This window comes from Osmerus eperlanus, chromosome 3, assembly GCF_963692335.1.
Source record: "Osmerus eperlanus chromosome 3, fOsmEpe2.1, whole genome shotgun sequence".
NCBI classification, from domain to species: Eukaryota; Metazoa; Chordata; class Actinopteri; order Osmeriformes; family Osmeridae; genus Osmerus; species Osmerus eperlanus.
In genome coordinates, this window is record NC_085020.1 from 5,976,676 (window position 1) to 5,998,497 (window position 21,822).

Genomic DNA, 21,822 nt, shown 5'->3' on the forward strand with positions numbered 1-21,822 from the left:
ACCAGGCGGCCAGTGACAAATTCCCACTGTGGGTAGGTGAGCCAATGATATGCTGAGAGGGCAGGGTCGAGCGAGATCCTTATGTGCGTGGCGAGAAAGTTGCAGTTAGTTTACTACAGAGGCTGGGGCAAATGGTCTGGGAACTGTTGAGGTAGGGGACAACACAGTTAGATGGGTTATTTCTCGAAAGGGGTACCAAAGGCTTTCTTTTTACTACGTTGTTGAACTACATCTATATACGCATGCTGAACTTGGTACAACTGTTTTGTTAGCTCAACAGGATTGTTCGTATTGGCATCATGTCTCAAAGAATTAGGAGAAACGGGTCGCCGACTTCGAATTGTTTGGCTATAAGTGGCAGCGCAGCCGGTGGTGGTGTCGGTGTTACCGGGGGCCCGGGAGCTTCTGGGAGCAACGCAGGAATGAATTTGTTTAGTCGTCTTCTGCCCATGAAGGCTACGGTTCCGTTCCAGCTCAGACCGCAGACACAGCCCCCCCTGCAGTCCAAGTCGCTTCACAGTGCCGACAGTGGAGGCGGCAGCCCCACTCACACTTCCAACAATAACAACGGTAATGGTAAATTCCACAGTAGTTCAGGCGAGGCACCTGGAATGCGCACGCAGACTTCACTTAGCCGAAGCCCCACTCGTGCTGTCTCGGTCAGCTCCACAGCTGTTTCAGCCATCCCACTGTCCTCCTCGTCCCCGTCTCCATCCAATGTCGGTCCCACAGGCTCTGTGTGCCTCCAAACCGGGACAGCCTCCCCTTCTTTGAGAGGCAGCCCCACCAACACGACTGCATCATCAACGACCAGCTCCGGGACATTCCGAGCCGCTCAAACACAATCACCTCTTCTTCCAGCATCACCGACACAACAACTGACTTTTCCGATGGTGTCGCCGCACAGTAACACTCACAGCTACCACAGCGGCACGGCTAGTGTCAACTTATGCAGCCTCTGTGTGCCGCATGTCTCAGTCGCCGGAGGCTCCCCATGCTACTCACCCACCCAGCAGCTACACTGGCAATCAGACTACTCAGTGGTGACAGCCTCCCTACAGCTTCTTCAACCCTATTCGGCCTCGCCACCTTCATCCTCATCCTTGAGCAGCCAGAGGGGTAGAGCGGTGCAGTCACAACGGTGGTCACCCGAGCAAGACAGACAGTCCCCAGAGCGCGTCAGTCCCGGCTCGCCTGATGGTAAAGTTCAACAACATGCGATTATTGTAACTACGTATCATGCACTCTGCTATAAGTTTAATTAGTATTTATAGCAATGCTCAAACTTTAGTCCAGACTGTTGCTCATTCCAAGTTACACATGCTGCTGCCGTTTATACATTTTACTGTATGCAAATAATCCCTTTACCAGTTTCTGTGTTATCTTAAAGATTAGAAATAGCCTACAGGTTGGGCGGCTGGCATGTGCGGGCTTGTGCTGCCTCATACTCTTACAATACTCTTGCCATAGACTTACTTTCCAGGAAGAGTCTCATGGAAAAAAGTGTGATTCCATTTATTGTTGAATTTATGAAGTTATCAAGATGTGTCCAGTTATGAATGATGGCCGCACAAGGTTAGCTCACGAGTTAGTCAGGATAAAGGCTTAGATTGATATCTGATGTATGGTGGCCTGATCCAGGCCACCTGTGAGGTGACGGTTACAGAGAAGACTACATTGTTTACTCAATGTCTGCCTGCTCCATGTAACTATCATGATGAATGACTGTGAAACACCCCTGGGCCTTGAACAGATTAGCATCATGTCTACTGTCATGATGTTGCATGGCCTGTGTAGTGTTTTTTCCTATATGTATATACACCCCACCAGAGTACTACTGATCTCTGCATACAAGGTATTAATAGCAGCCACAGAACTGGAAAAACCCATCTGGTTGAAAATGTAGCAAAGAAAGGGTGTGTGTGTCTGTGGGAGTTTGGAGATGGTGGGGAAGTTGCAAAGTAGGGAAGGGAGTGTACCATGCATCAAAAAACAGACAAGAGAAATGTGAACCCTCTTGTGTACTGAACCTCAGGTCAGTAAGGGTTTGCGGTCTGTAGCAGAGTTGAGGTCTATTATGGAGCTGGAGGAGGGAGGGGGTCTAGTATGGAGCTGGAGGAGGGAGGGGGTCTAGTATGGAGCTGGAGGAGGGAGGGGGTCTAGTATGGAGCTGGAGGAGGGAGGGGGTCTAGTATGGAGCTGGAGGAGGGAGGGGGTCTAGTATGGAGCTGGAGGAGGGAGGGGTCTAGTATGGAGCTGGAGGAGGGAGGGGGTCTAGTATGGAGCTGGAGGAGGGAGGGGGTCTAGTATGGAGCTGGAGGAGGGAGGGGTCTAGTATGGAGCTGGAGGAGGGAGGGGTCTAGTATGGAGCTGGAGGAGGGAGGGGTCTAGTATGGAGCTGGAGGAGGGAGGGGTCTAGTATGTAGCTGGAGGAGGGAGGGGTCTAGTATGGAGCTGGAGGAGGGAGGGGGTCTAGTATGGAGCTGGAGGAGGGAGGGGTCTAGTATGGAGCTGGAGGAGGGAGGGGTCTAGTATGGAGCTGGAGGAGGGAGGGGGTCTAGTATGGAGCTGGAGGAGGGAGGGGGTCTAGTATGGAGCTGGAGGACGGAGGGGGTCTAGTATGGAGCTGGAGGAGGGAGGGGGTCTAGTATGGAGCTGGAGGAGGGAGGGGGTCTAGTATGGAGCTGGAGGAGGGAGGGGGTCTAGTATGGAGCTGGAGGAGGGAGGGGGTCTAGTATGGAGCTGGAGGACGGAGGGGGTCTAGTATGGAGCTGGAGGAGGGAGGGGGTCTAGTATGGAGCTGGAGGAGGGAGGGGGTCTAGTATGGAGCTGGAGGAGGGAGGGGGTCTAGTATGGAGCTGGAGGAGGGAGGGGGTCTAGTATGGAGCTGGAGGAGGGAGGGGGTCTAGTATGGAGCTGGAGGAACATGTGTAGACCTCCGGTGACCATGTTTTGTTCCTTCTGATTTTCCCATTAATCCTTTATTAATACAAAGTAGTTTGACCATACATACTGCTCAGTGGATTAATAAAGTATGATTAATCTGGGGATTATTTTAATTCCAGTCTCTGGAGATCATGGTAATTGGCTCCAGAGAGGACTGATCATGGGTTTGCTGAGGCCTCTGTCCGGCTCCAGAATCATTGCTTCACTAGCCTCAACTAAACACACCATCATCTATGCAGATGGATTGTTTTCATCCTATAACAGGCATTTTCCACTGCTCAGTCAGTCCACAGTCTGCACCCGGAGAGCCCTGTAACTTTCCAGATGATAAACACACAGTATCCATGCTTGTGCTGCAAAAACAGATGGCTTGAAAGAGGACAAGAGAAAGAGATGGAGCGAATGTAACACAGGAAGGATCAAGATGGGGGAGAGACACATTTCAACAGTAGCCGAGAAGCAAACCCACCATTGCAGCATAAGAAACATGTTAAATCACATTCCTTTCTTGGTTTGCAGGAATGGATTTGGGGTGGAAGGAGACAAGTGAAGGGAGGTTAGTTGTCAGTTCCCTGTTGCTGGCTGACGGGCCAGGCTTGTGAGGAGAAGGCCCCAGATAGTCTCAGAGGTCTGGAGCTTATCTTTGAGTGTTAGTGAACCAGGTTGGATCCCTGGAATGTTCTGAAGTGATTGCAAAGACCACTATCTATTCTGACTTCTTCTAGGCAAGAGGGAAAGAAGTATTTCTGTGTGTGTAGGGGGGGGGGGGGGGGGTCAGACCTGAGTGAAGCGTCAAAACATATGTTTTCCGGTAGGTATGTGGCAGTGTGTATAGTCTGACTGAGAATAAGGGTGAGCTTGAGATAACCACAGTATATGCCCTAGCATGCTAGTTTGGTTTGTTTTAGGTGGGTGTGTTTGAGAGAATCCTCACTCGTGATGCTTTACACGTACACACGCACACTCAACACGCACACACTATCTCTTTCTTACACTGTGTCTCTTTCTCTTGTAAAGGTAGATGGCCCATGACAAAGGTGTGGCCAGTCAAGAACTGACTCTAACGGTGGTGTGTGTGTGTTTAAACTCTTACTGCATTACAGTTGCGGTGTGTGTTTGAGTTCAGACCTCCTCTGAAGCCCTCACAGGATGGCCTTGTCATGAAGCTGTCTTCGTGATGACAGCTGTGATTTACACTTCTACTGTACGTGTTGGCTGTCTGTGCGTCTCTGCTATGAACTTTGATGGTAGCTTTTTCACTCTGTATGTTTGTTCACACAGTGTGTGTATGTGTATATGAGTTACCAGGAGGGGAAATGTCAAACAAGCAATGCTAATGATGATTCCATTCTAGACCAGGTTAGCTCCCCTGACAGTTCTGGAAGAGAATAGCTAACATGCACTTAATAGACACACACACTGGCTGTGTTACTGGAAACACAAGGGAGAGCTTTCGGAAAAATAACATCTTGAAAACGGTGCTCGTCATTTGTTGAAATCCTGGGCATTCTCTATGGACTCACTCAAAATGGCAGCTGTTGTCGGTTTGGTTTCTCTGTAAGTCTCTCCTCACTCAGCGTGGCTGAATGTCCCGACAGTGGTGTCGGTTTCCTGGAGAGAAGGGTGATAAGAGAAGTGTGGAAAGAGGGCAGAAGGAGGGCGTCTTTGAAAACCGGTGAACATTGCAATCGATGGCGGTCTGAGGACGAGATAAAGGGGGGAGGGGTGGGGATGGGGGTGGGACAGTTACTAGCAGAGAATGTAGAGAGAATGTAGGTCAAAACAAACAGGTTGTTTCCTCGAAGCCTCCTGTCTCAGCTCAGTCAGTCATTAGTTAATCAGCTTTAGGTCGGGTTGAGAGGACCAGTGCACCCACCGTGTGCACCACTCCGCCCAGCTTACACTCCCAACCTGCTGTCTGCCAGGCTGGATAAACACCCCAACCATCTAATCAAACTGTTGTTTTGGGCCTAAGGAGTAATTCCACAGACCCAATGTTACACACTGACAGGATAAGCAGGAGCTGTTACACACAGCTGAAGCATTCATTCATGAACCCCCTTTCTATTGTAAAGTATGTATATTCTGTCATACACAATCAAGACATTATGCTCCTTTTCTGCAAAGGACCTACAAAGTTTAAACTCATAAACAAGAGTTTCAGTTCTCGTACCTAAATGTATGCATACTAATCCGAATGTCTGTTTTTTCCTTTATCTCTCTAGAGAGAGCCAGGCACTCCCTGGCTGGCCTGTCCTCCTCTTCCTCCTCCTCTTCCTCCTCCTCCACTAGTTGTATCCGTCGCACATCCTCTCTGGACGCCCTGACGGGACCCTACCTGTCCGGACACTGGCCCCGCGATGCAGCCCATGCTCCCTGTGGCCCCTTCATGAGAGACAAATCCACACAGGTAGGACACCCCCCCCCCACTCCCAAGCATATTTGACACAACAGTCCTTGTACAACGTGCACTTCCAACAACACGCCATGCTCTTAGACACAATACTCTCCCCTCATATATATATATATATATATATATATATATATATAATTATACACCCAAGAGCACACACAACACTGTACAGAGACAATCATTTTATTTCCCAGGTTATTGTTATTTACAGAAATGGAACAGAATAACACATCCTCATCATATGTCATTCATGTCAAAACACAATAACGCCATCTCTGAATCATAAATAAGGTATCTCAATTATTTGCACTCAAGCCTTTAAATAGTAAATTGTGGTAACTAACGGTTTTACAAGATATTAGAGAGGATAGAAAGAGACTGAGGGACAGAGAGATGCAGTAAGATAGAGAGACACAGTAAAAGAGAGACAGAGAGAGGAAGCCTCTCCCCAGCCGACAGAGCGATGAGAGGAAACGACAGCATATTTCTGGTGAGCGCTATGGTGTGCCAGACAGCCCACTGTCATGGCTGCATTCTTTCCTACCACTGTTCTCCTTTTCCTCTGTTTGAAGAAGGCAGGGTCCTATCCTGCCATCCTCCTCCTGCTGGAAGCCCAGAGAGGCTGAGGATGTTTGTTGTCATGTTACTTTGACCCCCCCACACATTCTGTTAATTTCTTCTTCTTATTATTATTTTTTTCATTAAAAAAACTGCTACTCTCTGTTGTGGGTCTAAGTGGCAGCCTGTTGTTGTGTCCCTCTAGATGAAACTTCCCCTATTCAGACCTAAGACTTTCCCTTCCCCAAACCATTTTCCGGACAGACACTCTTAACACCCTCTTACACAAACACACATTCGTCCAGCAGCCTCTTGCCTAAACCCACACACTTCCAATATGCTGACATTCAAACACACACTCTCAAACAAACACATGGTCTACCAACCTCCTCCTACCTGAACCCACACACTCACCAGTCTTTCATACAAACATAGACACGTACTGTGGAACCTAGGCCCCAGAGTGTGGAATGTGGTCGACATTTACTGAGTTCCATCCCTGAACACTTCGCCAAAACAACCAGATTCAGAATCAGGTCAATTCTAGTAGTTGCCATGGAGCTTGACTCACACCTAGTGACCAAACAACAACACAGGAACCAGGCCTAAGCATGCCTCAGGTCCCAGTGGACCCAGTGAACTGTACTCACCCACAGCAGTAAACACATAGACTTACTGTACAACATGTGAACGGAAGAGTCTTAAACTAGTGCTCCTGTTTAGTGTCAGCCAACCAAACGCAGATAAAACTTGAATCATCTTAAAAGACTTGAAGAAGGATTCATGTTAGTTTCAGTCAGATTAATGTACCAACAGTATCATGTTAGAAAGTAGTTCAGCCAGTCAGCAATGTCACATATACTTCTTTATCTGTGTGATCAGTGTAGTCCCGTCCTTCAGGCTACTTGTGTTATGCCAGGTTATGTAGTGTTATATCAGCAGCAGTCCATGGTGCTGTAACTGGGGTGTTGACCTGATAACAACAGTAGCTTGTATTTCAGGCTTTATCCAGCTCTTTGTCTGGCCTCAGAAAGTGTCATAAAGGCAACCGGAGATATGAGGCTTAGCCTGAATCACACTGCAGTGGAAAATGGTAATTATCATTCTGTTCCAAAGCAACCTGAGCAGACATGTACCTCCTCCACTCTGAGGTGTGTTCAAGAGGACAGGGTGGGATGGTGTGGGGTGGGGATAGTTAGAAATGTTTCATGTTGAGGGATAGTGATAGATACGGGCTTCTCAAAAACTGGAGCCAGGTCTAAAATTACAGCAGTGCGTGCCTGGGGGTCAGCTGAGCCCATAAACCCAGGAATAACAGGAGCTTTTGGGCTGTTATCACTGCTCCTTTCACACACTGCAGCACCAAAGGGCTGGCTACAGTGGCGTCGCCCTCAGCGGAGCAGACTGTCTGGGCCTGGACATGAACCTGGATTGGAACCTACATATGGACCTGGAGCAAAGTCAGTGATATAGGTGGAGAGTGTGACAGAGAGAGGAGTCGGGGGGGAAACCGGTAGCCTAGAGGGGGAACTCTCTCCTGGGTCTCATAAGAACCACATGGCGGTTTAAGATTGCTACCTCACATATTGCTGCGGTCACACGGAAGATAATTAAATGCCAAACATTATTATAAACTTATTGAATCATCTGCTGATGTTTTTCTTATCTGATCGTGCTGTAGAAGAGCTGGTAAATAATAATCATCAGTAATAAGGGCATTTCAAGGACAGTGCTGCATGGCTGGAAAGCGTGTGGTGTTTGATGTCGGGCTGGAGGCACGGCGCTGCAGCTCCACAGACTCCACCATGCAGCGCTGTCACACTGGAACAAGAAAGAGCTTTTTGTCATGCTAATCCCATCTCTCTCTCTCTCTGACAAGCAAAACATCTCAGCTATGTTCTCCAGACACTTGTGTCTTTCTAGAGGCCTGCGGTGAGCTTGCAGGCAGACAGGGAGGCTACCCCCCCTCCCCCAATTCCCCCCCCCACCACCCCTAGAGAGTGCCCTCAGGTCCCCTGTACTTAAGCAGCCAGCCAGCGTCAGAGCTGGTAGAAGAATGGTTCAGCTCTGACAACTCTCTCTGCCTGCTGTGTCACACGCAACGCCCATAGAGAGAAAAGGGGGAGGTTGCGTGTGTGTACGCATGCCTGTGTGTTGTGTACAGCTCCATAGGATATTCTGTATGATAAATATACAGCATTTGTTTGAACCCTATCTCTGTCATCAGGTCAGACTGTGTGGCCTTCAATTCTTTGCACTATCCTAGTGTATTCCCTATACCACAAAAGAGCATCTTTAGTATACACAGATTTACTCCTCAGCCTCACCTCACGAGTAAAATTTCAGTGTTTACGGAAATAGTAGGAGTTTTAATCCACCTTCCATCTTAACTGTATTTATGGAGTTGGAAGCTTAGGAGATTTGCTTGTGTCGTCTCAGTCCAGGCATGTTTCATATTAGACCTCTGGATTGTTTTGACTTCATCTCCTGTGTTGGTTTCCACGGGCAGACTGTTGTTACATCACAGGCCCTGGGCCTCTACCCATGACCAGGCTTCAAAGAGGGCCTAAACCCAGCCTACCCTCGGCACATAAAGAGCCCTTTGTCTCCTGCATTAGGCTACTCCACTCTGCTCTACCCACAGCCCCAGACTCCCAGCCCCATACAGTAACCCAGGTTTTCCAGACCCAGAATCCACTCAAGACTTAGACCCAGACTCAACCTCAACCCTAGCTCCAGACTCTGCTTCAGTCCTGTCCCCAAGCCTCAGCCCAAGCGCTATAAGCCCCCAGTCTGAGCCTCAGTCCCCCTCAGCTCCAGCCCCCCAGCTCCCCGTCCCCCTAATCCACAGCCCCCTCAGATCTACTGTAACTACACACTTCAAGTTGACTCACCCTCTCTCTCTCTCTTGGAGCACATGCTACACGAGGAGCCCAAACCCGCACACAGTAATTGCCTTTTACCAAGTATTTTTACAGAGTGTGTAGGGGATTTCAGATCCCGTCTGGCAGTTTGTGGCCTCAGTGTTTAAGGAGAAAGCCAGACGTATACAGTGGAGGAAGGCTGTTCGCTCAGCTAAATGACCGTGGGGTACATATGACCGACCCAGACAGATGGACGTACACAGTAGACACACAGACGCTGTCTCAGGATGATGCCAGACGTCTCTATCCCGACCCATAGTGTGTATCATTCTGTCTCTCTCTCTGTTGCGTTCTCTGTTCCTGTTCACGCTCCTGCCCTTCTCTCTTGTCTTTTCCCCCAAAAAATTAATCCTCCCTTCTCCTCTCCTCCCCATCCCCTCCTCCCCCCTGTGCAGTCCTCCCAGCTGGTGCACAGAGCTGTCTCTGTGTGCCTGGCCATCCGCCGGCCAGCCAGTTCAGCTGGAAATCTTAAACTTGTGGGAAGGAGAGGAAGTGATCTCTGGCAGGGTTCTGGAGGTCCGGGGGCTGTGAGAGCCAGTCAGTAGCCCAGCCTCAGGCCTCCCTATCAGGGAGACAACAGGCCCAGTCATGCCTCCCTCTCCACCCACCCGGGGTCCTTGTACACCAGGCTGAAACAGGAGCCTGGTGAGGGACACTGGAGCGGCACAGAGAATGAAAGAAGCCAACAGTTCATTATTTATCACTGATCAATTCACAGCCTGTCAACGTGGCCAGCCAACTAGCCCAGACAGACACTTTCTCTGGCTCTTCCCTGGAGACCAAAGGAGTGTCAGCAGTTAGCAGCCCCAGCTGCTCCACCACCGCCTACATTACTTAAGCTTGAGGAATGTCCAGTTGTGTCAGTGATGTTTCGAACGGGATATGAGTGAGACACAGATTTAAAAAAACAACTTTGCTGAAACCCAGATTTAAGATGGAGAGATGGGTTTGGAAACAGGAGAGGGAGAGTGAGGGCAAGTGAGAGATGGAGAGGAAATGGCAGGGATAACTAGAGGGAGGATGGAATGATGGAAAGAAGAATGAAGAAACGGAGGGGATGAGAGGGAGAGAGTGACGTGTTCATCAGTGTGTATTTGTTTTTGTGCAAAGATTCAGTCACCCTAGGAAGTAGTATTATTCCAGTTGATGTTGAAATCAGGCAGGGGTTATGTAAATTGATACCATGTGTGAAATGGTCGAACAAACTGAATATAGGCTTATTGCCTAAACAGTTGAAGACCAAGGATCAACTTATGTTGATGGTTGGAGTGTAGTATTTCACTAATTGCATTTAAAAGAGAGACTCATTTGGACGCATTTGGACAAGTCACTTCTTATTGCTTCCAGACGTGGTGTTTGATGATCCAGTCCTATTGATCTGCCCTAGCAATCTGAAGGGTTCCAGACTGCCCTCCATGTTTGTTTTCTATTGAGTTCAGTGCAGTGGACCGGTCAGAGCATGTTTGGGTAATGGCCTGTGTGTGTGTGTGTGTGTGTGTGTATGTATGTATGTTACTAGGCTAGTAGATAATGTGTTGTTGTAGCACCATCTTTTCGGGGATGATGTGTTTTGTGTGTTCCTGGACCGGGACTATAAATCCACCACTCGCTGTCGTTAAAGCAGCAGTTTAAACTACAGCCAGGAGAGTGTAAACTACAGTCATTGAATTAGAGAAAGAAGGAGAAAGAGAGAGAGAGGGAAGAGAGTAAAGCAGGAATTTTCCGAAGGAAGGAGGCATTCAGTTGGTTTGGTTCACAGGCGCATAAGAGCTGTAATTACAGGTTTATGAGGAGAGGCTGTTTCTGCTGCATGGTGAGAGAGAGAGAGAGAGAGAGAGAGAGAGAGAGAGAGAGAGAGAGAGAGAGAGAGAGAGAGAGAGAGAGAGAGAGAGAGAGAGAGAGAGAGAGAGAGAGAGAGAGAGAGAGAGAGAGAGAGAGAGAGAGAGAGAGAGAGAGAGAGAGAGAGAGAGAGAGAGAGAGAGAGAGAGAGAGAGAGAGAGAGAGAGAGAGAGAGAGAGAGAGAGAGAGAGAGAGTGAGAGAGAGAGAGAGAGAGAGAGGAGAGAGAGAGAGAGAGAGAGAGAGAGAGAGAGAGAGAGAGAGAGAGAGAGAGAGAGAGAGAGAGAGAGAGAGAGAGAGAGAGAGAGAGAGAGAGAGAGAGAGAGAGAGAGAGAGAGAGAGAGAGAGGAACGTTGTTGATTTCTGGCCAAACTCACACACTGAAGTGTTGTAAAGTACTTCTGTGTTTTTTGTGTGTGTTGCCATGGAGTTTGAAACCACAGTTCTCAAAGTTAGTCTTACCAACTGCTTTGGTAAGCAGTTTAACTTTTTTGATTGGAGTATGGGCTTTTGATCTAATCGTATGGTAACATTTCAGTAAACATGGAGGCTGTGTCTCTGCATGTTTACAGTCCAGTGTTCCAGATCATATATTCCTTGTGTTTACAGAAAGTTCTCATTCCAGTGCAGCCTGCTGTTTCTCCTCTGCAGAGCCTAACTATGCTAGACAGGGAGACTGGAATTGGGCACATTCAGTCAGGGTTTGCTTTGGCCCGACTGTACTGCTTGGTGACTTGGATGGGTAGGGTTGGAACAATTTGGGATGACTTAATTGGTTCAATTTTCCAGAAAAGATCAATCGAGCATAGCTTAAGTGTAATCTGGTAAGGACTGTCTTGATGGATTTGCCTTTCCTAAAATCCAGCAGATTGAGTTGGTGGTGAAGGATCTACTTGTGTACTTGGCGTTCTCTGTTGAAAGGAGTTGCATCATCATCACAGCTTCAGTTGTTTTTTTTCCTCCCTCCGGGCCTCCTTAGCACAGCTAAACTCTGAAGAACGCTGACACACACTCCCCAACGTGACAAACTAACATCCTCAAAGATGGCTGATTCAGAAACGCAGCTTTAATAAAGCAGCATTTAGATGCGAGCAGGGCTTGTTGGCTAGCAAACAGACCAGGCTCCATAGTAATGAGCCACAGAGCAACGCGGTGAAAAGGCTTTGTCAGTTTGTTTGTCATCTCTGTGACCCCCTGCTTGCCCCAATCCTCCCATTAACTACCCCACCTCCCCCATCCTCACCCACCAACCAAGCCTACCCCAACCCTATAATGTTCTAGAAGTTTGAATAAGAAATAAGTCTGGACAAAACTTCTTGTTTATTGTGAAGGCTCGTTGTCCCAACTGTTTGTTAGCTTAACACAATATAGATGTTCTACAATTATTGTAATATGTTAACAAACTCTTGTGTGTGTGTGTGTGTGTGTGCGTGTGTGTGCGTGTGTGCATCTCCAGACCCCCAGCGCCTGGACAGATGAATGTTCAGAGGAGAAGAAGACCGACTCCCACAAGCGGTCAGCCTCCTGGGGAAGCACTGACCAGCTTAAGGAGGTCAGAGACGCGAGCAGGACACACACATTCACACACACACACACACACACACACACAGACGCGTTTAGGACCTTCTCTCTTCCTCCAGCTCCTCCAGCCTTTCTTTGTTCCATTCAGAGGGGCTAGAAAGGAGGTTGGGAGCAGTGGTGGGTGGGGGTGAGGAGGGGGCATCTCTGGCTGCCCTCACCCCTCTGTGTGGGGGGCTGTGAATGTGGTTGGCCTGGTGGGGGGGCCAATGATGGGTGGGAGGGGGCCAGGGGGCGCAGGTCATGGCAGACTGTGTGTCATTATCATATTATTCTGAATCTTCAGTGAACCGCGAGTAGCCCTGGTGTCAACTCACATTACACCCCCCAGTCCTCCACGGTTACCTCTTCTGTATGACTGGCAAGTTTATAAACTCACCCTCAACCTATTCTTCTATTCTTCCTCCTCTCTGGCTTTGTCTCTCTCCGTCTCTGTCTGGGTGTCACTGGTCACAGATCCTCCTGGATCACAGCCATCCTCGGATATCTCGTTTGGCCTCTCCACTAAACTGTGTCGGTGTCTTTTTAGTTTGATCAACTGTCAATTTCCTGGTTTCTCCATATGGCATCCTCTCTGAGTCACCTTGCAGCCTCTCACAGTAATTCGCCGGGAGTCACATGACGGCGTTTTTGAAACCTTCCTTCTTCCTCTGTCACCAGCTGAACTCAATAGGGAACTTGGCGAACATTGTCGTATTTCTCTGGAATCGTTTTCATCACAATAATGAGTAACAGAGAGAGACACAAAGTTACTTTGGATTGACAAATACTCTGGTGTCAGTGAAGCATAGTTATGAGTGCTGCAGTCCAGGGGGGCTATTCTCTGCTCCTTGGGAATGGGTAAGTGTGTGTCTGTCCTCTTGGGAAGGGTGGATTCTCATGCCTCCCAACCATTGTGTTGGATAATGAGGGAGACATTATGCTAACGTGTCATTAACTAGCCTGGTGCTACCAGCTCTGATTTATTGATTAAACGACCAAAGACCTTACTATCAACAGGACATCCGATTCCCTCCCCTTGACTGCTGGATCACACACACACACACACACACACAGAAGGGATTCTAGGGGCAGATGTAGAGGGAAGGGTTGACCCCAGCAGGGTGGTGTGCGGCGTTGGCGTGGCGTCTGTTTGTGTGTGTGTGTGTGTGTGTGTGTGTGTGTGTGTGTGTGTGTGTGTGTGTGTGTAGCATAATCACCCTGGAATGTTTTGGGACAAGACCTGCATGGGCTGACAAAGAAGATCTGAATCTATTAAATATTGTACAATAAACAATTGTACATTATGTAATTTGACCACATTGTTGGACAGTAACTAATGTTTTACAACCTGTAGAATAGTAAAAATTGTGTATTTATTTTATATATACTGCATTTCCAAGTGCTTTTCTCTCTCTCCTCATAACTCTCTCTTTCTATGCCTCTTTCTCTCCTCATACCTCTCTCTTTCTATGCCTCTCTTTCTCTCTCTCTCCTATACCTCTCTCTTTTTGTGCCTCTCTCTCATGTTTCTCTCCCCACAGATCGCAAAGTTGCGTCAGCAGCTCCAGCGCAGCAAGCACAGCAGCCGTCACCATCGCGACAAGGACCGCAAGTCACCCTTCAACGGCAAACATGCTGCCATCCACCAATCACAGGTGAGATCACCCACCCACCAAACACAAAGGGTTAGGACGACAAGGTCGCTGCGGTAACCATTAACCACTCTGCCATCCACCAATCACAAGTGAGCTGGCACACCTCAGGGGATGAGAGGAAGGGGCTACTGTGTTAGCAGTTGCTACGGTGACCCTGGCGTATTTGTTTTTCTTTTCTCTGTTCATCATCACCTGGATGAGTAGACACAATAGCATAAGGACTCGGTCAAATGCATTGCATCGCATGTATTGTTTACTGAGGCCACTGATAGTGATGACATAGAGTTGCAGTGGCGTGGTTCGGAGTGTGTGTGTATCATGAGCCCAGTGGTCGGAGGGCAGAGTTGGACAACGTTGAGCCCCGGGGGAACAGATGTCTCCAAACGGAGACACGAGGCGAGGAGTTTAGAAGCGGGGGGGGGGGGGGAAGCGTGCCTTGATTTGTGTGCCTGTTGCTCCGTGAATGCCTGCCTGCGTCTTCTGTTCATGCCAGTGTGCGTGCGCGAGTGCTTGCTCAACTCTCTTCATGTGTGTTTGTGAGTGTCTGAGCGCGCGTCCGGGTGTGGGTGTGTGTGTGTGTGTGTTGTGGGGCTTAATAGCCAACGCCAGGTGCAGCAATGGAGGCTGAAAGGCTTCTCTTCATGAGGAGTGAATTAGTGAATAAATTAGTGTGTGTTCTCCAGGGGCCTCTCGCGCTGCGATCTGCTCTGTCCTTGGCTGTTTTGTGTTTGTCCATGAATTAGAGCAGCATGTGGCCTGTGTGACGCCGCCTCATTCCCTACTGTACCCTGCCTGCCAGTCAATTAAAGGACACACTCTGGACAGCCTGTGTGTGTGTGCGCGTGCGTGGGCTCCCGTGCGTGTCTGTGTGTGTGTGTGTGTGTGAGAGACTACGGGTGGGGTACTTGTGGGTTCTGGGGTTTTTGATCCTGTGCCTGTGGCAGACTGATGTACCATCTGTCGCTGTGTAGGGATCAGCCCACGATATTGAACCGTCAACCGGTTGACAAAACCATGCTTAATCAGCCCTGTACCGCAGGCTCTGTGGCTGTCTGTACCTGTATGTACCTGTATGATGTATTCCTGTGTGTTGGATACTTCATCTAGATAGGGGAGAGATGGGGAGAGGAGCAGAGTCAGGTCTTTGATGCGCTCGTGTAAAACATTGTTCCCCAGGCATTACACACAGCCCAGCTTCTCTCCCGCTGAAAGATGGAAACGGAAAAATCAACGAAAGTGAATTCCCTGGAAAACCTGAGCTTCCATTCTAGGAAAATGTCATGTTCAGTAGGATAGCAATCGGCCGGAGCATATGTTTCTACTCTATATTAATCATTAGGTCGAACAATGCATCAATATTTTATGAACAAGTGTGTGTGTGTGTGTGTGTTTCTATGTGTGTGTCGAGATGCCTGTAGTTCTCCTCATAGCAGGGGTAGTGGGGAGTGTTTTACCAGTTCTCCTCGGGTTTATTTGCTCTGGGTTTTTCCCTGTCTCGGCCCAGTCTCTGGTTCCTATTAGCTGTAATGGGGAGCAGCTGAGTGGGAGGTTTAGACTGGACACTACCTCCAGCCACGGGCCTTAGCTGCCCACATAGCTTAATCATAGCAACTCTGGGGTTGTTTGGAGTGTGTGTGTGTTAGTGCTATTCCTGTCAACTGTGTGTTTGTGTTCCTTCAGTGAGCTCAGGAGTGGACCCCCAGCCTTGCGTCTAGATTGTACTCCGGCCCCAGGCTCTCCAGTGGCCTAACACTGGGGACGCAGCTCAGTACGGGTAGTCTCCAGTGAATTTGTCTACCTGCCTACTGCTGCTCGTCTGTCCTGACAAATCAGGACCAATGTGACGATACCCCTAGTTAGAGGTATTTTCGGTCTTATCAGAAATGCTGATTTCTGCTAATCCCGCTCAGTCCATTGCAGGTAAAGGGAGGAAAGAAAGGATACCTCCATAGACTATTGAAGCTCAACCATGAAGCAGACAGATCTGGGTTTTTTAATTGGCTCAGTGAGATGAATAATGGTTATTCCCTGGTGGGTGTGTATGTGTGTAGTTGGCACAAAGCTACACACCTGCCCCTGTCAAAAGGAGCATGCCCCACTCCCCCCAGGCCTTTCCAGCTTGTTTCCTCTGGAGTGTGGGGGCTGATTGATGTAAAAGCTCCTGGATGGAGAACTCACACAGTGACCTCTGGAGAGGCAGGGCCATGCTGTGGACAAGAGCAGAGGAAGGGGGCTGCACCCTGCTCGCTGGGCTGTGGATGTGGAGGGGGTAGGGGTTTGTGGTGTGTGTGTGTGTGTGTGTGTGCATGCGTTATCAGGGGGGATGGGGGCGGGGGGGGGGGTGCTGCGGTGTGTGTGCATGTGCAAAAAGCTCTTTTATGTTTTCAAAAAGGAGCTAAAGATGAAGTGGCAGTCATGAAGCGGCTTTCTTCCCAGAAATAAAAGGAGGGCTGGAAAGAAAGGGAACGGAAGAAAGGAAAGCAAAGCTGGATGGAGGGAGAAAAAACAAGCTTATAGGCAGGGCAGGCAGCAGTGCTGGAGTATTATCCCCTTGCTGCTGGCAGAGGGGTCAGGTCAGCTGTGCCTCTTGAAGTCCTGGACAACAGCCACCAGACAGACGGTCTATTGAGCTGTACAGTAGACCATACAGCGAGGGCTGACTGTTGTTCAGCTCAGACTGTCCACACACATCTCAGTAGTATCCATAGCTCACATTCAGAGTTTCCTCAGGACTGCCCTGGCCACATTTGAATTTGCTAACATGCGTCCTTCCGTCCCTATCTGATTGTATTTAATAAAACACGGTTGGAGAGATGCAGAGCAGAAATCAAAGAGGCCCAGTCGTAGCTAAAGGGTGCTTACTCCCCCTCTGAGTATATCCTGTCCCATGATCTCCTAGTTTATTCTCAACAGGAAGCCAGTAGGCCTACCAATCAGCAGGGATCAGGCCTGTTTGTGTCGTTTTCACTCTGTCAACACTCTCCTCCCAGTCCTCCCTCAGTCTGGGAGTCATGTGAAAGTTAGTATGAGGTCTCAGAGAGATCTGAGAGGGTAAATGTTAGTCTAGTAGAGTTCTGTGTGGGGGGGAAGCTGTGGAGTGTATGATGAGCCCTCCGTTTGGAGAGCCAGACTAGGGAACAACAGCACCCACTAGTGGCAGATATGAGAATGGTGGCGAGAGAGGCCATGTTGTTTTTACCACCCCATTCATACCAGTAAAACAGCAATGAATTACTGTCTGCTCGGGATGAATCAACACAGATGTTTTAGCTGGGTTACTTGTAAAAAGAAAAGGTTGTATTTCTCTTTCTTTTACAGTGTTTGGTCTGGGGTGTTCCAGAATCTGCCTCACTTTGATTTGATGCCATAGATTTTATAGGGAGATCCTGTACCTTTTTTAGTTGTATACGTGTGGTTTTATGTTTGTGTGACTGTGCGTCACCTCTCTCTGTGAAAAGCTCTCTTAAAAGGGAATAGTCTAATGAATCACATGGGTTTATAAGTCCAAACTGGTCAAATGAATAGGGACATGATTGGCTTCAAAGAGATTCCTGTGCCTGGCTTGCAGTGTCAGACCAGGCATGGTAACCAGCACCAGCAATCTGACAAACACAAGCAATGCCAATGATTTTAATGTACTGTGCTTGTATAAGTACTGTTTTTTGTGTTTGTTCTATGGTTTGTCTATCTATTGTCTAGTATGTCTGTCTGGTTATGAAGGGTTGTCCATTAAGTGCAATGCATCAAGTTTCAATCTCTATTAATTTTGTTTTACTTTTATCGCACTAGTGGTCAGAACATTATTGATGTAGAAGTCTCCCCTCCCCCAACTAGCTTCAGCTCTTCGCTCTGTCTGTCTCTTACATTAAAAGACAACAGGCAAGATGGCTGCCACTGCTGGTGGTTTTGTTCGTGACCCAAAAAGCATCCCATGAAGTTTCCCTGAGTCATCTGCTATTGTTGAGACCAGTGGGGGATCTGACCTTGCTCTGTCCCCTGAGACTAGCAACGAGGACACTGTGACAAAAGCCAAGCCTCCTCCTCTCCCTCCTCCTCCTACTTTTCTTTTTCCTCCTAGCATGGCTGATTTATCTGCTTTTGTCGTTGTGCTGATGACCTGAAGGTCACTGGGGTTTTGCTTCGTTAGTAGCCAGCTATAAAGAGCTATTGGTCAGTGGAGCTAAAATATCTTTGACACGAACTTGGTCAAAGAAAAGATTCATTTCAGGAATACGTGTTGCATGTTTAAGTCGATGTAACTATTTTTATGGTCAGAGTTTATTGTGCCTCCAACTGCCTGCTGAGATGTAGGAAACACTTAGAGATGAACTACTAACAGACGAGCCCACACACTGTCTCCGCACACGCATATCATGGTGCAGTGTTAATTTAAGCAGTTTGGTGTTATCGCTTTGTTGTTTCTCGTTGAGTGGTAGGACTATTGTGATGCTAATGCTGGGTTCATCCAAGTCATGAAAGACACAGAGAGCCTCTCAACTCTGAACAGGGCCCCTATAGAATCCCTGAGAGCACACGTAGTAAACCTCATCCACCTTCGTCCGCTCCAGGCTCCGGTCCCAAAGAGTGTCCTCATCCCCGTCCCCAAGACCTCGGTGTCGCGCTTCCGGAACAGCGTGGAGGGCCTGAACCAGGAGATCGAGAGGATCATCATCCGAGACCCGGCTGAGAGGGAGCAGCTCGCGGTGAGGACAGGGGACAACCCGACTCTCCTGGTGGAGAAGCATCCGTTCGGCCAGAACAGAGTTCCATATCAGGGCTCCTTTGTGACCATTAGGAACTCCTAAAGGAATGACTGTTAGCGAGGTTCTTGCCTTTGGCACTTATTTCTTTTTTCACAATGTATGCTTCATGTTCTGGCTACCCGCAATTTTTGGTGCTATCTCGTTGTTATGATCAGTGACCTATGCACTTTTGGAAAGCTCTCGCTTGGAAGTCGCTTTGGATAAAAGCGTCTGCTAAATGAATGCATGTAAATGTAGCTTAATGTCGTCCCTCCGCTGTATATCCAGCCCCAGGACGTCCCAGATGGGCGCCGTGCCCCCCCGCCTCTGTACCAGCACTGCAGCAGCTCCCGGAGCATCAACACCCAGACCCCCTCGGCCACCGCCGGCACCAACGCCGGCGGTAACCAGAGCAACGGCAGCAGCCGCTCGCATTCGGTGTCGCCCAACTTCCTGGCTGTCGCCAATGACGACGCGGAGGGAGAAGGAGAGGACGGGAGTCCCTATCCCAGTGAGGAGCTGCTGAACGAGGGCAGAGAGAAAGGTGAGGACCTTCCCCCACTCACACATTCAAGCCGACATATACATATTCATTGAGAAAGCTGGAAACTGACCCCTGAAACCTAAACCCGAGACTTTTACACCAACGGAAGTGGAGCCCCAATCTGCAGCTAATCAGAGAGACTGAATGAATTAATAAGTACTGATGATATCCAACTGTGTTTTTTCCCCTAGATTTGTGTCCCAGCTCTCCTCTGCCAAAGTACGCTTCATCCCCCAAACCCAACAACAGCTACATGTTCAAACGAGAGCCTCCAGAGGGCTGCGAGAGAGTCAAGGTCTTCGAGGAAACACAGTCAGTGATCTTAGCTCCACTTCTCATGCACATCATGATTGTTTTGGCCATGATCTCTTAGCTTGTGGGCTAATGTTAGTACTCCCAGCCTGTCAAACCTTGAAACAGAGATAGTCCTGTCAGCAGCTTGAGACAGCTGAGGCATGATTTGCAGTTCTAACTGTGTTGTTCTCCTCCCAGGGCCAAGCGAGGGCAGGAGATCCCAGCGTTCCTATCTCCGGACAAGAACAAGGTAAACTTCATCCCCAACAGTGGCTCTGCCTTCTGCCTGGTCAGCATCCTCAAGCCCCTTCTCCCCACGGCCGAGCTCAACCTGAAGGCTCCTGCAGTGGGGGGGAGCCTGTCCCCCCTCCCCCTGGTGGACCAGGACCCCAGAATGTCCAGAGGAACCAGCACCTCCGTTCAGCAGCCCTCCTCTCTCCCACTCTCCAGGCGCCTGGAGGAAACAGAGAGCTAGAACTCCCCTCCTGGCAGCCAGAAGCGACAAGAACCGGAATCCTCAGAACAAGACCCAGAACAACTCAGAACATGTCCTGAATCTGAATCATGTCCTGAATCAGAACATTTCCTGAATCAGAACATGTCCTGAATCAGAACATGTCCTGAATCTGAATCATGTCCTGAATCAGAACATGTCCTGAATCAGAACATGTCCTGAATCTTAATCATGTCCTGAATCTGCCATACTCTGATCAAATAGCAGAAAGTACTTCTAACACTGTCTGCTTGTGATTGTCTGGATGGGGGAGAAATGAAAGAGCATGTGTGTGCTATGCAGCTTTGTAGTTGATACAGAATAGTGAAATAGAGGGTGTAGGGTCACCTGCATATAGCATTCTATTCTCAGGATAGAGTTAGATACTGTACAGATACTATGCTATAACCTCTGACACGACACCTTGGATGGATAGGTGATATATTTTCTTCCTCTACCTGCATGGTAGGGCATTCTTATGCACGTGCACACTCACATACACACAGGAGCCTTAGGTTGCAAACACCCTCTCTCAAGTGGCAGTGGTCGCCATCCTGCAAGGATCGAAAATAGCCTTTATTTTATAACATTTTTGCAGTGGAGCATAATATGAAAACATGGTAGAACTGCAATTGCCTTTGAGGCCAAGAGACATGGCTTGAGTGTCTGTGTGCTTCCAGGTTGATGAAGGTCCCAGTAGTCTTTGTCAGTAGTCACATGATTGCTCAGTAGAGTTCTGGAACCCTCCTGGTTAGAATATTCCGGCTGTGGCTCGGCCAGGCAAGCTCAATAGAAACTGCTGGAGTAGTGAAGAATGACCCACTGGTCTGGGGCCGAGTAGTCAGACTGTGACTAAGAGATGTTGGCCCTAGGTTTCTAGCCATGTGCTTAATCAAATGAATATGGTTCTGCTTTAAGATATATATATATATATATGCACAGTATGACTAACCGAAGTTTGGATTGTGGAGGAAATGAGGCTAGTTTACATGATTCTTGTGCATTAATGACATCAATACCGAGCATCAAAAAAACAATATTGCCAAGAGTTATAACAGTTATTAAAACCTTTTTTTCCAAGACATAGTTGTTGAAATATCTTTTAACGTGATTTCCTTGTGTTATCAGATCTTTCAAAACTTTGCACTCACAATTTCAGCAAAAACAAGTGCCCTGAATCAAGTGGGACAGCTTCCTCCATTCTACTTTGACTAGCGACAAGCTGAGGATGTCGCACAGCATAAGTGCATTTATGAATATTTATGGCCTGGAGGTTCAGACACAGGGATTCAGTTATGTATGCTGGAGAAACAAAAGGATGAACTGTAATGAGACATGCGTGGGGTTAGATGGGGTGAAAAAGGAGAGAAGGTTTAAAAAAAAAAAACAGACAGATTGCTCTGAATGACAAAGCAAAACTACTATAGAGAAAAGGCCAAGTCCGTAATGTATACAGTATGTAAGTTGCTCTGTGGCTAAGGGGAAGCTTAGATTATACCATATAGTTGTCAATCAGAGATACGTATATTCTGTTAGCATTTCTGATTTCTGTCTGTTTGCCGGTAAGGTGTTATGTGCTTTAAGGACAATATAACATGTACTTGAAAATTAGATGGCTCTTTGACCTTGATCATCAGTGCTTTGGTGAAGAGCATTTAGCGCTCTGACATTAGTTTGCCATATCTATGACCTAAACCATTGTCTAGTCTAGACAGACAGATGCTGTAGGTCTCTCAGGAAGTCCAATTTCAGATCTCTTCGACGATCAAGACACTGCAATGATACTTTTTCATTGACTTTAATTCTTTTTAGGAGATTTAAAATGACTGTCTAGCTGATAAGCTACAATAAATGAT

The 21,822-nt window shown here is 48.2% G+C and overlaps 1 protein-coding gene across 1 annotated transcript; it reads left to right on the plus strand.

Moving 5' to 3' along the window:
* Positions 1-67: 67 nt before the first annotated feature.
* On the plus strand, positions 68-21,048 carry fam117bb (family with sequence similarity 117 member Bb). Its single transcript, XM_062456771.1, has 9 exons — positions 68-151; positions 273-1,200; positions 5,172-5,356; positions 12,135-12,230; positions 13,780-13,893; positions 18,462-18,596; positions 18,924-19,179; positions 19,371-19,491; positions 19,672-21,048. Exons 2-9 carry the CDS (start codon positions 300-302, stop codon positions 19,946-19,948), a joined length of 2,085 nt encoding a protein of 694 aa, XP_062312755.1. The 5' UTR covers positions 68-151; positions 273-299; the 3' UTR covers positions 19,949-21,048.
* Positions 21,049-21,822: the final 774 nt, after the last annotated feature.